Below are 13324 nucleotides of genomic sequence, written 5' to 3'. Positions count from 1 at the left end.
CTGATGGCAAAACGCCAGCTCGGCCCCACTGTGGCACAACTGAAAGATGATGTAAAGCGATATAAACGTGGTGCCGTCGCCTGGCGCGGGTGTACCGAGGAGTAAGTCACCTCCTGGCACGAGGAGGCAATGGCGTTCTCTGTCCTCGAGCACCAGAACCGAAAACAACCTTGTTAACAATAACGCCCGCAAAACACGCGTTTATGCCTTTGTGCTTTTTCTCCGTCTACACATTATTCCCCGTAAGTCAAGCTCCAATATTCCGCATCTATAAATACTGAAACGTAGTTCGCATGGCGTTACGTGACGCACGCTTGCATGTGCGTGAAACGTCACCTGCAACAGGTGGAGCCGGAAGAAAAGCGTCTCGAGAACAGCGAAAAACTAGGAAGACGCGCTGACTTCTGAAAGCTCCGTCTCGGCGCGTGCCACAAGCGACGGCGGTGACTCTACCGTGTTTACGGTGCTGATCGTCCGCGCGCGGTAACGATGGAAGGTTTGAACTCCGCCCAGGAGCAGCTCGAGACGCCGTCCTACACCGTGAGTCCGTGATATGCATGTCCGGTTTTGTGCCCGTACTGCCCGTCACCACTGACGTTCACGGTTAAAGTTGCGTTGGGAGACTTGCGTTTGTCCTTCTGTATCCGGTCGCTTCCGTCCTGACTTCACGGTTAACGTAGCTCCCCCGTCCTCGTTGAGACGTTGGAGATAAAGTTGCTCTTTCCATGTTTCTGCTGCGTGCTAACGCGTCCGTCATGGACATTTCTGTCTCCAGGACAATCTCATCGGGACGCTGCTGGCTATTTTTGGAAACCTGCTCGTCAGCATCTCCGTGAGCGTCCAGGTGGGTGCGAAGTCACGTGGACACGCAAGCAAATAACGCAGATAGGCCTCATTTATTCACGCGCTCCATTTCCGCTTTCGTTGACGTCAGAAGGTAGTCCCGATCATAGGAGCGCCCGATGAAACGTTTCGATCAGAAACGTTCGTCTCCCGTCTCATTTGTTTTGCCCTCCGCTCGCAGAAACAGAGTCACGTGGCGCTCGCGGGCGCCAAGGGCGCGAGGCAGTGTTACGACACTGGGACGTGGTGGTGTGGCCTTGTGCTCATGCTGGCGGGGGAGGGCGCGCTGTTTGCGGCCTACGCCTACGCCCCCCTGTCCGTCGTCGCCCCCCTCAGCGCCGTCTCCGTTATAAGCAAGTACTACATCACAATAATAATAATAATAACAACAATAATAATAATAATGCAAACTGTCACACGTTATCGCTGCGTAAGTAATGATTCATCCCGAATTGCACATGAAGTCACTTGAAATGATCTGAACGCCGTAATGGCAAGTTATAAAAAGTTGTATTAAATATGATTCTCTTCACAGCTAGCAGCATTCTGGGATTTCTGTTTCTGAGAGAGAAGTGGAAGTTGAAGGAGTTTTTGAGTAAGTACTTGAACGTTGTGAGCGTCCTTCATGAAGATGTTCCTGTAAATCGATGCAAATGCCCGCGCTATCACACAGTCTCAGCTACACCGCAGTGTTCTACAAGACAGACGTACACATACAGTCCTTGGGTAGCGGTGTGTGTGGTAGGTGACAGTTCTCAGAGGGAGAATGTCTGTCTGTTATTTAGTTTGTAGTTGAAAACAGGAAGAGTATAGTAAAGTAGAGGTCACATGTTCTCCACTTGGTCAACCTCATCGTTCTTGCTTCCCTGTATCCATGACAACGGCTTGAGCTGACATTTTAAAAATACTCCTGATTACTCTATGACCCCGCCGCCTTATTTCCTGCTGCACAGGTGTCTTTACGCATCACCCCTTGCGTGTCTTTTTCTGCAGAGCGCTACATTTTCACGTTCCTCGGTTGCATTTTGACCATGGGGGGCATGTTCCTCTTTGTAATGTTTGGACCCAACTCCCACGAACCGCTGAATGCCGAAAACCTCGTGAAGCATTTGATTGGCTGGCCCTTCCTCCTCTACTTGGTAAGTCCGCGCTCCACTGAATGGCGTACGGTGACGATTACATGCACACATGGAAAGTTCTGTGCACTTGAATCATTTTTTTTCACTGTCTGTTGTTCAGTTGCTGGAGATCATCACGTTTTGCCTGGTGCTGTATTTTTATAAACATCGCCACGCTCACTACCTGGCACTCATTCTGCTGCTGGTAGCTCTCCTGGGTGCGTTTCATTCTTCAGTCATTCGTATGATGGCAAAGTGGAGATCATGTGCTCTCAGGGTTCTGAATATCCTGCCTTTGGGTTTCAGGCTCTGTGACTGTCATCACGGTGAAGGCGGTGTCAGCGATGCTGTTGCTGAGTGTGCAGGGGTCGCTCCAGTTCACCTACCCCATCTTCTACGTCATGCTGGTCTGCATGGTGGCCACGGTGGTGTTTCAGGCCTCGTGAGTTTTGTTCTCGGGTGTCAGCTTGAATGGCTGGTGATGCCACACACTGCAGGGTGCCACGCTATTCATTAGTGGCCTTGTTGGACTTGTTAATGGAGCGCCCTGCTAAGTGAAACGTGGTCCAGGGCAGTCAGTGCTGAGTCACTTTGGCAGTGTTCTTTAGCCCAAGATCTGGGTTCATTTGGGTGGTCTCTAGTTTAGAGTAAACTGTGTGATTGACTGCTTCTTCAAATGAACAGAAATGTTCATAAAATGAATGCTGCTGATTTCTTCAGTCCTGGTTTTGATTTCTAGACCAGCATGAACCAGGGGTCGCGTTTCCAGATCAAATCTCTTGTCTGCGTGGTACTAAATTGTGATCCGGTGTCAGATTTCATCCAGGTGACCCAGGGCAGGGAGTGAAATAAACATTTGTTTAGGGGTAAATCAACCCAGGACAGGCTGGAAGGCTCATGTACAAGCCTCTCAGTGGTTTAAGATGTATGTTATAAGGGAAGAACTTTGGTGGCAGAAATAACATTGAAATATTTCATCACCTGTTCTGACACTGAGGCCAAAATGTGATCCGGTGGTGTAAATCTGTTGCTCCGTGTCACCCATGTTGGTGATTTTTTTTTAAAATTGTCTTTGTTTCCAGGTTTCTGACACAGGCGTCACATTTATATGACTCCTCCCTTATTGCCTGCGCCAACTATGTCTTCTCCACGGTTTTTGCTATTGGTGCAGGTACATAGATACTCACTCATCTGCCAGTTTAGTTGTTTGTGTATGTATATAAACGTACACACACACACTTGCATACGTCCGTATACACTCTTCTTCTTTTTTTTAATAACTAGGAGCCATATTCTATCTGGAGTTCAACCATGAGGATGTCCTGCACATCTGCATGTTTCTACTGGGGTGAGCATGTTGTGTGTGTGTGTGTGTGTGTGTGTGTGTGTGTGTGTGTGTGAAGAGACAGACACTTTAAAACTGCCTCCGTGGTGGTCTTCTCTGTAATGACAGTAATGTTTACACAAACACATTGATGTCTGCTGTCTCTTCCTCCTTCATGAAGTGTCCCTTCACAGTGGTTGGTGCTGTGGAATCTGGACCTGTTTATTTTAACTGTCTGAAGCCATCGGCACACCAATCTAATGTTCTTCTACAAACCGAAAAACTCCCAAACCACTGGGCTGAGCTGCCGTAGCCACGTGTTGTTCTTGGGAGGTCACTGCTGTTCCCTGTCATGTTTGCCGTTTTGTAACTGTATTGGAAGCACTGAGCTTTAAGTGTGACACGTGAGGACTTTTGCCTCGGCAGGTGTGCCCTGTGCTTCGTCGGAGTGTTCTTGATCACCAAAAACAAGAAGAAAACCAAAGCGTTTGAGCCGTACGTGACGATGGACATGGTGAAAGGTCTGTCCCCCACAGCTGCTGCACGCTCCAGACCTGCAGGGCTGGGCTACGTCGGAGGAGTTGAGGGCGTGCTCGGCACCCAACGTGAACCTGCAATTACAACTCGCATATTTACATAACCCGCATATATGACCTGATCCATGTACAGTGCCGTTTGCTTGTTTTTGCCACAGCTATTCCGCGGATACACCATGTGGGATGCGCCGTGCAGCCGGACTACAACGGCTCCTTCTCCTACGGAGCTCTCGTGAACAACGACAGTGTGACCCCTGTGAACATACCCGTGGTGAAGCAGGAGAACCTGGCAGTGACCCCAGGCCCTGGTCACCCGTATCGGGCAGAGGAACTAAAGAAAGACTGACTGCACCCGTGACTCGACGAAGACTAACACTAAACTGAGACAGGAGTCACGCTTGAGGCGCTTAAGGCGAGCTGTTCTTCCGGATTTTTCTGCGGCTGTTTCTCGAGTTCTAAACAAGTTTGCTCCATCAGTTTGACCTTGAGCTAAAGTGCTTCCTGTCAGAAAGACTCAAGTCTCTGTTGTTGTGAAGGGTACGTTGTCTTGGCTTGTTTCTCGTCAATGCAGCAGTGCTTTTAATACTTAAGTACATTGTAAACTGCTTAATCTTAAGCCATTATAACTGACAGACAATGGCTGCACTGAGAAAATGGTGGGTGTAAATTATTACCCTGGAGTTTGAGTACTAGTCACAGACATTTCATTATTTGATGCGTCATTCCACCCGAAAAAAATCATTTTGTGGCATGTGAATCATGCTTATTCTAGCTGGTTAATGGATGTTCTCCCAAATCAGTCATTCCCGGATGACTTTCTCTAAAGGCTGTTCCGCACAGCTGTTCCCTCCCAAGCTCCGAGCGGGTACTCTGGATCTGGATCTTGCTGGTCCAGGGTCCGTCAACATGGGCGGAGTAAACCTAAACACGGACCTGTGTGTGTGTCTGCTTCTTCTGTGGTGCACCAAGATGCTCACAACTGTAGGTCTGGCCTTCCAAGAATTTTGAGACTGCGCTGCGTCTCGGGTAGCATGCTTCGTGCAGCGTCTGTGATATGTGCATAAAAGATCAATGAAGATCAGTAAGTCTGCATCAGTAGGAATAAGATCTTTCTTTGGCCAGTGCAGATGTTAACGTTTAGGTGCGCGAGCCTCTCTTAACGGCCTCCTCGCAGAGGTGCTCCAATGTTCTCGACAGCTGAGCAGTTTTTCTGTGACTGGCACCTGCCCTGTCTGAAAAGGCTCGTTTGTGTCTGTGGTCTCATGGTCCAATCTTCACACAGTGACCAAAGAGATGTTGTATGTCACATCGGTGTAAATGTGAACCATCTGGGTGACGGACAGCGTTAATCATGTACGCGTTTTACTGTTTTTTTTTCTGCTCCAGCGTTTCTGATTCAGAAAGACTTCTGTCGTTTTGTGTTGTGGTTTGGGTTTTCAGAGCGAGCGAAGCTCTACACTGTGCTGTGGTGAGGCTTCTTCAGCGCTGGCATTGCACTCCAGGTGCCATTCACGTGGATCTGACCAATCAGATGTCGGTATACTGATCTAACTGGTTCCCCTTTAGTACTCAGCTAATCCTGGATCACTGATTTATTTCTGTATGTATTATCGTAAACAAATGTAGCTTCCTGATGATGAAATAAGCTTTTACAAATGTCTTTATAAGACTTATGAAGGACTAATGTGTGTGTCAGGAATGATTTCTGGAGTTCTTTAATAATGACCTTATGCTGACATATTAGCCATTGATTGGTTGATTGATTTAGTTATAAGACCAGACTCTGAGTGTGGGCTTGACATCCTCACATGTTTTAAAAGCCTTTAAAATCCGAGTCATAAACCTTCTTGTGCCTCTTGTGTACAATACATAATTCAGACATGTACATTAAGCCACTATATTACACTATAACGGTCATGGGAGCTTTGGGGTACTTGGACCAAAACACGGATCTCTCTTTTATAAAGGGCTGTAGAAGGTTAGAGATTGACTTTACAATGCTCCATTCTACATAAAAATAGAGTTCTCTGCACTTCTAATAAAATGACAGTGTCTAAACCTGTGTGTGCGTGTGTGTCTGTGTATTTTTATTTTTTTGGGGGGGGGGGGGGTCAGTCTAACTTCTTCCTGTGTCACCTTATGGTTTATGGATTATGTTTCTAACCTTTTCAAATCCAGTACGGTTTTCTGAAAGCATGTATTTTTATCCCAAACAGCAGACTTGGAGATGACCAGAGCTATGTTGCACTTCTGTTATCAGTCACAATAAAATGTAATCAAATCTAATCTGGAGGGTTTTTAAAATTTCTGATTCCAAATTCTGCTGTACGGTGTGCAATTGCCTGTGAAGTGCTAAAGTGCGGGCCGATTGCAAAGGTGCATGTGCTGAGGATTATCGTTTCCCTTTGTTCTCTAAATATTTAATAAATGAATTACTGTCACCATTTCCTTTAGCAGTAAAGGACATGATTGAAATGTATTTCATGCTTTTAATTCTTACTTCGATCTGTCGTATTTGGTTTCTAATATCTGTGCTTTTAGAAAGCTTCCATTTGCTTCTCCTATTTTGAGTTATTGTAGTTTGTGTTCCAGTTAAGTGGGTTAAGACGAATGTTCTATGTTAGCTGACCTCACAAGTGCCTGCAGCGCAAAAGTTGACGATCACAACTGCAGTGCAGTTGAGCTTCGTGTAAAGATTGAAAGTTTCGGATGCAAATGGTGTCCATAAATATCATCACGACAGTAGCCTAACATAAGCACTACTACGCAGCAGTCGGGAGTGAGTTCCCATAGCCTTAATAGGCTTAACTACACTATGTGCAGTAGCTACTTTAGGGTTATGGTTACAGCATGCAAAAACATGGCATTTTGATAACGCTACATAAACATGCTTTCTAGGACATGAATAAAACCTTAAAGTACAAAAGTTGCATCTTTAAAGATATCTTTCCCCAACATGTTTTTAAAGAAGCAACACCCCACTATATCACATCACCAGAGTCTATTATTTTGGCTCACACACTGCTCATTATGCACCATAGTGCATTAAGTGCACTGCGCTTTGGTCAAGGGTGCACCGGAGGTTCATTGTGCTTGTTTGAATTGTTATGCTACAAACAGAGTTTACATGCTGTTTACTCATTGGATTCGTATAAATCAGAACAGGAAACGTTTAAAGATTCAAAGCTGGTAATCTGCGTGGTCAGCACTCGTCACCAAGTCTGTGAACTCAAGTGGGCCTGCGTGGCCTGACCCCGTATTTCACTGGACCCAGCAACTCCAATGATATATTCCTAATTCACACAAGGACTTATGAATGGAACGTGGACAGATGGAAGCAAATCTCTCTCACCAGATTTTGAAATTTAAAAGCCTTTGAATTTCTAGCACTGGATGATTTTCATGGAAATTATGTGAGATCTTTTTATGCCTTCAAATTTATGCCTTCAAATTCAAATAATATGTATTCCAGTTGCTGAAATTCGATAGGCCTAATTAAAAATTCTGATCACACATCCAAGACACGAAAGATAAGTCTCGTTTACTGGGAGGCGCCAATGAGCCACCTCGGTGAGTGAACATTTTTATTTGCTGTTTGGCTTTTTAATATTCAGTAACATGTAAAAACCTGACATGCTGCACCTTAACAGATCTGAGTAGACAGCCGACAGTAAAGTTTTGTTAGTATAACTAACGTTATTTAAGCATGGTTTGTTGTCGCTGACGTTACTTACAGTTCTGAGGCAAAAAGCAAACAAATCGAAAACCCCAAACCATCTGTTTAACTTTAACTTTACCCCAAACAACCAGACGCTCAACTGACCGATGTGATGCGCTTCGGGGTCAGCTGTGGTGTTGGAGTGTAAGAGGAGGCCATGACGTCATGCTGCAGAACACACAGCCCACCCGATGTACACCAGCAACTGCTTACCTTAAAAAGCTAGTTTAGTAAGTCATTTAATGTTGGAACAATTTAGGGATAATACTTTTCACAGGACAATCTTTAAACCTCAGCATAAATAATGAAACAGCTGTGTTTTTTATTTGTGTTAGACTGGGTATCTCTCATTCACCCTACCGAGGCCATGTTTCGGTGTGAGTGGATAATTTTCTCTGTATTCAGGAAAAGGAGTCTCTTACTTCTCAGCATGGACATCAGAACACGTCCTGCTGAACAGGACATGGCCCTTATTCCGCTTTACAAGTGACCTAACGTCAAACAGGCACGACCCCTGAAGCGCTGAAGTCAGGGTTTTGCATCAATTTTCGTACGTAGGTTATATTTTCAAATGCTATGTTTACGTTTATTTAAGTCGCATAATAAGTATTTTTTAAAACACCGTGTCTTCGTTGGTTTGCTTTCCCCTGGAGGTTGAAAGGGTTTTACTAAAACCCATCACTGCGGTAACACACACTCACACTCTACCCAGACAATTACACGTTAGCGATATTAACCGGCATGTCGCGGTGCTGTGGAACGACGTCTGTTCGGGACTCGGGCCTCCCGCTGTTCGTGTCCTGCTTGGCCGGGACATGAACGCATAACGTTAGTTATCCTAACAAAACTTTAACGACCACCACCTCAAGTATACATCAGCACACTGACGTTCAGCGCAGGTATTGTATTTTAAAATCTGTTAAGGCGCAACGTGTCAGGTATTTTGCTGTTATTTAATAAAACAATTTTTTTAAAAACCCAGCAAATAACAGTTAATAACGAAGTGCGTCACTGCTCTTACGTCCATAGCTGACTGCCCTCCTGGGAACAAGGCCACCACGTGACCGACGGACCGTGACTTGATTCGCTTGATGTCGGATCGATCTGAGAAAGAATCGATTGATTATCTTTCGTATCGCTGATGTTTCATCAGAACTTTTAAATTCGGATTTAGGATCTGAATTTGGTCTATCGAATTCCAGCTACACTTTTTAGAACTTTCATTGTCGATTCTGAATATGTTAACAAAACATCCAAGAGTTTAATTCAGCGACAAAAAATTCATATACATCATTTTCAATGCAAAAATAAATCATTGCTATAAATTCAAAGGCTTTTAAATGTCAAAAACTGGTGAGGTGGATTTGTTTCCATCGATAGATACAAACTCAGCGAATTCATTTGTGGACTTTCTATCCGTTGTAGTAAAAATGGTTTGCTGGCCTAACCTGACATCTGTGTTCTTACCAGTACGGACGTTCCAGAAAATCTAATAACTTGTTTTTTAAATGAATGCTGAAACTGCACCAAACGGCATTAGTTCAGTCGTCGGCTAGTTTGTGCGCGCGTATGTGTGTGTGTGTGTGTGTGTGTGTGTGTGTGTGTGTGTGTGTGTGTGTGTGTGTGTGTGTGTGTGTGTGTGTGTGTGATGTTAACATATATTTATCATCAGGTCAGGATTTGACAAGGCCATAAAAGGAAAAACAGCGTAGAGGACTTCAGTGACCGTGTCCCATTACTCACACTAGGAGACTCCCGGCCTTCGTTGGCCGATGCCCATTTGGTTGTGCAAGGCTGTGTCTTATTCTTTAGTGCTCCCAATAGGTGGTGCCTCGGAGTTACTTTACTGAAAACTTCGAGAAGGTAAGAAAAAAAAAAGTGTGTACTTCAAAGAGGACATTAGCGCTTAAGAACAAGAATTGGGACGGGGCCAGTGTTGAATAGATAATTTTCTAGATTTGCCACTAGATGGCGGTGCAACACATGGAAACAACTGGCCTCGTTCAGACGTAATTTTTAACCTGTATAAACCTAATTAACCACTACGTTATTGGCTCCATTGCGTAGCGAGTGCGTGCCTTAATCTCACAAGGGTAATAGATTAGATCCATTTGCTTGTTTTGATGGCATGTGCTGTTTTAGACTAGAGACGAACTGTTGACAAAAGCGATTTACGGTGGTTTATCCGCCTGGCTGACTGACAGTGTGATTAAAGGTGTAAAGCCCAGGAGATTCTGGGCTTTATAATCAGGAGATTCTGGGCTTTATAATCAGGAGATTCTGGTGGCACACTGCGAATCCCGAAAGTCCTCATAAGGAGAGTGAGAGCTCTGCTATACTCTCATGACTGTATCTGCTATACTCCTGTGACTGTATCTGCTATACTCTCATGACTGTATCTGCTATACTCCTGTGACTGTATCTGCTATACTCTCATGACTGCATCTGCTATACTCTCATGACTGCATCTGCTATACTCTCATGACTGTATCTGCTATACTGTGATGACTGTATCTGCTATACTCTCATGACTGTATCTGCTATACTCTCATGACTGTATCTGCTATACTGTGATGACTGTATCTGCTATACTCTCATGACTGTATCTGCTATACTCTCATGACTGTATCTGCCAGACTGTGCTGACTGTATCTGCTATACTCTCATGACTGTATCTGCTATACTGTGATGACTGTATCTGCTATACTCTCATGACTGTATCTGCTATACTGTGATGACTGTATCTGTTATACTGTGATGACTGTATCTGCTATACTGTGATGACTGTATCTAGTATACTCTCATGACTGTATCTGCTAGACTGTGATGACTGTATCTGCTATACTGTGATGACTGTATCTGCTATACTCTCATGACTGTATCTGCTAGACTGTGATGACTGTATCTGCTAGACTGTGATGACTGTATCTGCTATACTCTCATGACTGTATCTGCTATACTGTGATGACTGTATCTGCTATACTGTGATGACTGTATCTGCTATACTCTCATAACTATCTGCTATACTCTCATGACTGTATCTGCTATACTCTCATGACTGTATCTGCTATACTGTGATGACTGTATCTGCTATACTGTGATGACTGTATCTGCTATACTCCTGTGACTGTATCTGCTATACTGTGATGACTGTATCTGCTATACTCCTGTGACTGTATCTGCTATACTGTGATGACTGTATCTGCTATACTGTGATGACTGTATCTGCTATACTCTCATGACTGTATCTGCTATACTCCTGTGACTGTATCTGCTATACTCTCATGACTGTATCTGCTATACTGTGATGACTGTATCTGCTATACTGTGATGACTGTATCTGCTATACTCTCATGACTGTATCTGCTATACTGTGATGACTGTATCTGCTATACTCTCATGACTGTATCTGCTATACTGTGATGACTGTATCTGCTATACTGTGATGACTGTATCTGCTGTACTCTCATGACTGTATCTGCTAGACTGTGATGACTGTATCTGCTATACTCTCATGACTGTATCTGCTATACTGTGATGACTGTATCTGCTATACTCTCATGACTGTATCTGCTAAACTGTGATGACTGTATCTGCTATACTGTGATGACTGTATCTGCTATACTGTGATGACTGTATCTGCTATACTCTCATGACTGTATCTGCTATACTGTGATGACTGTATCTGCTATACTGTGATGACTGTATCTGCTATACTCTCATGACTGTATCTGCTAAACTGTGATGACTGTATCTGCTATACTCTCATGACTGTATCTGCTATACTCTCATGACTGTATCTGCTGTACTCTCATGACTGTATCTGCTATACTCTCATGACTGCATCTGCTGTACTCGCATGACTGTATGTGCTGTACTCCGATGACTGTATTTACTACCTTAACCACACTACTGAGTCTGCCACTGCTTGTTATGCTGCGGTTAAACTTTGCCATATATAAACAATATAAGCACTTATTTATCTATAAACATACCCAGGTGTATCTCTACACATGTATTACACTTGGGATATGTGAGACTTCTCAAAGTCAATGTACATGTTCTTAGTTTTACTCACATACAAGTGAAGGACGGACTGGTCACATCAGGGGACACAGTCCTGAACTACCACAGCATGGTCACAGCCCTGACCCAAACGGTAGGCTGTGTCTGCAATCACAGTTACTCAGTACTACTGTTTGGAGGAAGCCTCACTGACCTTCACATGTTGTGATAATCCATCGGGAAAAGCTCCTAACATCAGCCACACCAAGGTCTCCCACACTACCTAGTCGGGTCCTCTCCACTATTAATTAATCATGCTAGTTTTTATAATTATAACTATGGTGAACCCCTTGTGAAATATTTGATACACATTGTGATTTTTGATTTATTAGGAGTTCACTTTTAATTGTGGATCGTGGCAGTTTTTTTTAATGCCATAAGGAAGATAACCATTTTCATCTGGACGTTGCCTGGTGGTCAAGTTGAGAGTCTCGTTGTGTGCTGGTCCCGCCCACTAGATGGCGATAGTGTTCGATCTCAGCAAGGTTAAATGTCCACCCCATTTCATGCACAGCTGCTCACTAGACTCGTGGCACATTTTCACACGTTTCTGTTTCAGAGAATCTTGTCCTGATTCTCCTCCCAGAACACCTTTCCAACATTTCAAAAGTTTTAGAAGATCTGTTTGCAAGGGAGCGTGAAACAACATTTGTACATCCTGGCCTTCCAACAGGACCTCCATGTCCAGGGTCTGGGCACTTCACACAAAACAACAAGTTTTGTTCGATTTCAAATATTGAACAAAAACCCTCTGCTGGTTGGGGTACTGTGTGGACTAGTCTTGCTAAAGGATGAGTAAAACCTTCACTACTACAGGAGATGATGCACGCTGTTCTGTTTCAAAAGCCAAAAAATCACTGCAAACTACAAAGAATTTGATCCTGTTGCAGTTTTTGTTATTTTTGTTTTGCAGTTGCTAAGATACAAAAACTGGTACTCGAGGCACAATTATTAAAACAAGTTTTTTAGCTGATATCTACTGACCTGGTACACTAAACCATAAGCACATTCTCTGCCTTATACTTATTTTGTGATCCTACCACTCACACACTTCGCTACACTAGATACATTTTATTCAAAACTGAAAACCCTGTGTTTCTTTTGATAAACACTGCCATGCAAATGACATACCCACGTACCAATTACCCACAAGCCCAGACCTCACAGGTGAAAACACTCCAGTAGGAATTTCGAACGTGTCTGCATGGTCAACCAGCGGTCGCATTTCAGAGAGGCAAGAGTCGGCGAGTGCTATCGTCAGTGTTGCTGAGCTGCGTGGAGGCAACATCTCAATGTGTGCCGCCATCAGCCAGAATGGTGTCCTTCACCAAGGTGACACAACTGCCCACAACATCACCTTCCTCCACACACTACACAATATATTCACAACATGCTCACAACATATGTGCACAACATATAGCATACTCACAACACCCTACACAACACACTCACAACACACCCACAACACCCTACACAACACACTCACAACATATAGCATACTCACAACACCCTACACAACACACTCACAACACACCCACAACACCCTACACAACACACTCACAACATATAGCATACTCACAGCACCCTACACAACACACTCACAACATATAGCACACTCACAACACCCTACACAACATACTCATAACATATAGCATACTCACAGCACCCTACACAACACACTCACAACATATAGCACACTCACAACACCCTACACAACACA

The 13324-nt window shown here is 44.1% G+C and overlaps 1 protein-coding gene across 1 annotated transcript; it reads left to right on the top strand.

Annotated features, from left to right (window-relative positions):
- Positions 1–354: 354 nt before the first annotated feature.
- nipal3 (NIPA like domain containing 3) lies at positions 355–5879 on the top strand. The gene is made up of 11 exons (XM_027031526.2): positions 355–540; positions 776–844; positions 1025–1196; positions 1379–1438; positions 1837–1982; positions 2083–2179; positions 2268–2403; positions 3044–3132; positions 3246–3309; positions 3712–3806; positions 3980–5879. Exons 1-11 carry the CDS (start codon positions 490–492, stop codon positions 4165–4167), a joined length of 1167 nt encoding a protein of 388 aa, XP_026887327.2. The 5' UTR covers positions 355–489; the 3' UTR covers positions 4168–5879.
- The last annotated feature ends 7445 nt before the right edge of the window (positions 5880–13324 follow it).

This window comes from Electrophorus electricus, chromosome 13 (assembly GCF_013358815.1).
Source record: "Electrophorus electricus isolate fEleEle1 chromosome 13, fEleEle1.pri, whole genome shotgun sequence".
Classification (NCBI taxonomy): Eukaryota; Metazoa; Chordata; class Actinopteri; order Gymnotiformes; family Gymnotidae; genus Electrophorus; species Electrophorus electricus.
The sequence above is the reverse complement of the archived record's forward strand: the minus strand, read 5'-3'. Positions and strand labels throughout refer to the sequence as shown.

What these genes read in the sequence shown, in the direction of transcription:
- nipal3 (XM_027031526.2), top strand. Translation starts at nt 490, where the DNA reads ATGGAAGGTTTGAACTCCGCCCAGGAGCAGCTCGAGACGCCGTCCTAC. An exon ending in ACGGTGGTGTTTCAGGCCTC is followed by an intron (nt 2,404 to 3,043) that starts GTGAGTTTTGTT and finishes CTTTGTTTCCAG; the next exon opens with GTTTCTGACACAGGCGTCAC. An exon ending in GACGATGGACATGGTGAAAG is followed by an intron (nt 3,807 to 3,979) that starts GTCTGTCCCCCA and finishes TTTTTGCCACAG; the next exon opens with CTATTCCGCGGATACACCAT.